Source organism: Pteropus vampyrus, unplaced genomic scaffold (genome assembly GCF_000151845.1).
Source record: "Pteropus vampyrus isolate Shadow unplaced genomic scaffold, Pvam_2.0 Scaffold147, whole genome shotgun sequence".
Taxonomy (NCBI): Eukaryota; Metazoa; Chordata; class Mammalia; order Chiroptera; family Pteropodidae; genus Pteropus; species Pteropus vampyrus.
Genome location: NW_011888928.1, coordinates 2,365,566 through 2,367,404, shown reverse-complemented (window position 1 = coordinate 2,367,404; position 1,839 = coordinate 2,365,566). Strand labels below are relative to the sequence as shown.

The 1,839-nt window shown below is 49.8% G+C and overlaps 1 protein-coding gene across 1 annotated transcript in view; it reads left to right on the top strand.

Annotated features, from left to right (window-relative positions):
* WISP2 (WNT1 inducible signaling pathway protein 2) overlaps nucleotides 1–1,839 on the top strand; it is a 14,079-nt gene that overhangs the window by 5,765 nt on the left and 6,475 nt on the right. The window contains exon 4 of the mRNA XM_023536051.1: nucleotides 565–781. Within this exon, the coding sequence (XP_023391819.1) occupies nucleotides 565–781 (217 nt within the window). The remainder of the gene's footprint in view (nucleotides 1–564; nucleotides 782–1,839) is intronic.

Below are 1,839 nucleotides of genomic sequence, written 5' to 3'. Positions count from 1 at the left end.
GATTGTTCCAAAGAGGAAAACATCCATGACACTGGTTTGTTCAGCCCTTACGATAACTACAGTCTTCCTGCTAGAAAATGGAGCATGCCCTGTGGTTTTAATCCATCATTCTGCCTTTCTGTAAGCTCCTACAGCCCTCCGTATAATTCACGATGACCATCATAACTAATGCATAGAACAACTACTGCAGGCCAGGCCTGTGCTGTTTGACATGCATCATTTCACTTACTCCCCAAAACGATCCTGAGTTAGATACGACTATTGCTCCCCTTTTTTACAGATGAGGAAATTGAGGCTGAGAGCTTAAGTAACTTGCCCAAGGTTACTCAGCTAATAAGAGCCAGAGTTAGGACTGGAACTCTAGCCCAGAGTCTGTACCGATGACCCTATAATGCCATGCCACCTCTTAGGGAGTGTCAAGGGTCCACCAGGGTTCAAGGCAGGTTCACTCTGGCACCAAGGAGTGGACCCCATACTGCCCAGCCCCGCAGAGAGGTGGCTAACTGGGAGGGTCTCGCTGCCCACCTGAACAACCACGGCTGAGTGAGGTCTCTGTTTCTGCAGGTGTATGCCCAGCTGTGCCCAACACCGTGTGCCTGCCCCTGGCCACCACCCCGATGCCCACCGGGGGTGCCCCTGGTGCTGGACGGCTGCAACTGCTGCCGGGTATGTGCACGGAGGCTCGGGGAGCCCTGCGACCATCTCCACGTCTGTGACCCCAGCCAGGGCCTGGTCTGCCAGCTCGGGGCGGGCCCTGGAGGCCGGGGGGCCGTGTGCCTCTGTAAGCAGGTTTGCGGGGCTGATGGTGGGAGTGGGTGGGGCGGGGTGAGGATTCAAGGCCATGGTGCCCTGAATCAAAGAGAAACTCTGATCGCTCTGCCTCTCTTCATTCTCACTTCACATACATCATCCATTCCAGCCAAACCTGGTGACCCGCGGTTCCCCAGGCCGATCCCTTACTTGACCCCACTTGTCTCTGCTCAGACCATGCCCACCACCATTTCTACCTGTCCAAATCATAGCCAACTTGCAAAACCGAGCACCAACCCCTCCTCCCCCAAGAAGCCCTCCCAGATTCTTCTAATCAGAAGTTATCGTCCCGTCCGAAGGACCCTTGCAACATTTTTGAAAATAAAAGTGCAACCCCTTATTCAGGGCATAGTACGTATCAGGCACGTGCTAAGTACTCACCACATAAATCACACAATCCTCATAATAATCATAAGAGGTAAGTATTTTCAGATCCATTTTGTAGATGAGGAAACTGAGACTCATATATATTAACTGACATGCTTAATACAGCTTGGGACCTGGTCCAACAGGCTCACAAGCAATATTCTGTCTGTTTTCCTGCTGGATTGGGAGCCCTCGGACCACAGCTTGAATTCTGAGTTTGTGTTTACTAGTGACCCTGAGCATCTTACAACCTTCATCACTCTTCTAGGCCTTGGTGTCCCTGATGCTTTAGATCAGGGGTTCTCAGCTTTGCTCTAAGAACGTTCAGGACCAGATAATTCTTGTTGTGGGGGCTGTCTCTGGTCTCTACCCACGAGATGCCAGTAGCGCCATCACTTCCAAGTTATGACAATCTGTCTTCAGACATTGACGAATGTCCCTTGGGGAGCAAAATCATCCCCAGTTGAGAACCACTGCTTTAGAGAAATAGAAATGAGGAACTGTTTCTTTCTTTCTTTCTTCCTTCCTTCCTTTCTTTCTTTCTTTCTTTCTTTCTTTCTTTCTTTCTTTCTTTCTTTCTTTCTTTCTTTCTTTTTTTTCTTTCTCTCTTTTTCTTTCCTTCCTTCCTAGCCTTGCAGAGCAATCGACCTCTTTCACCTATGT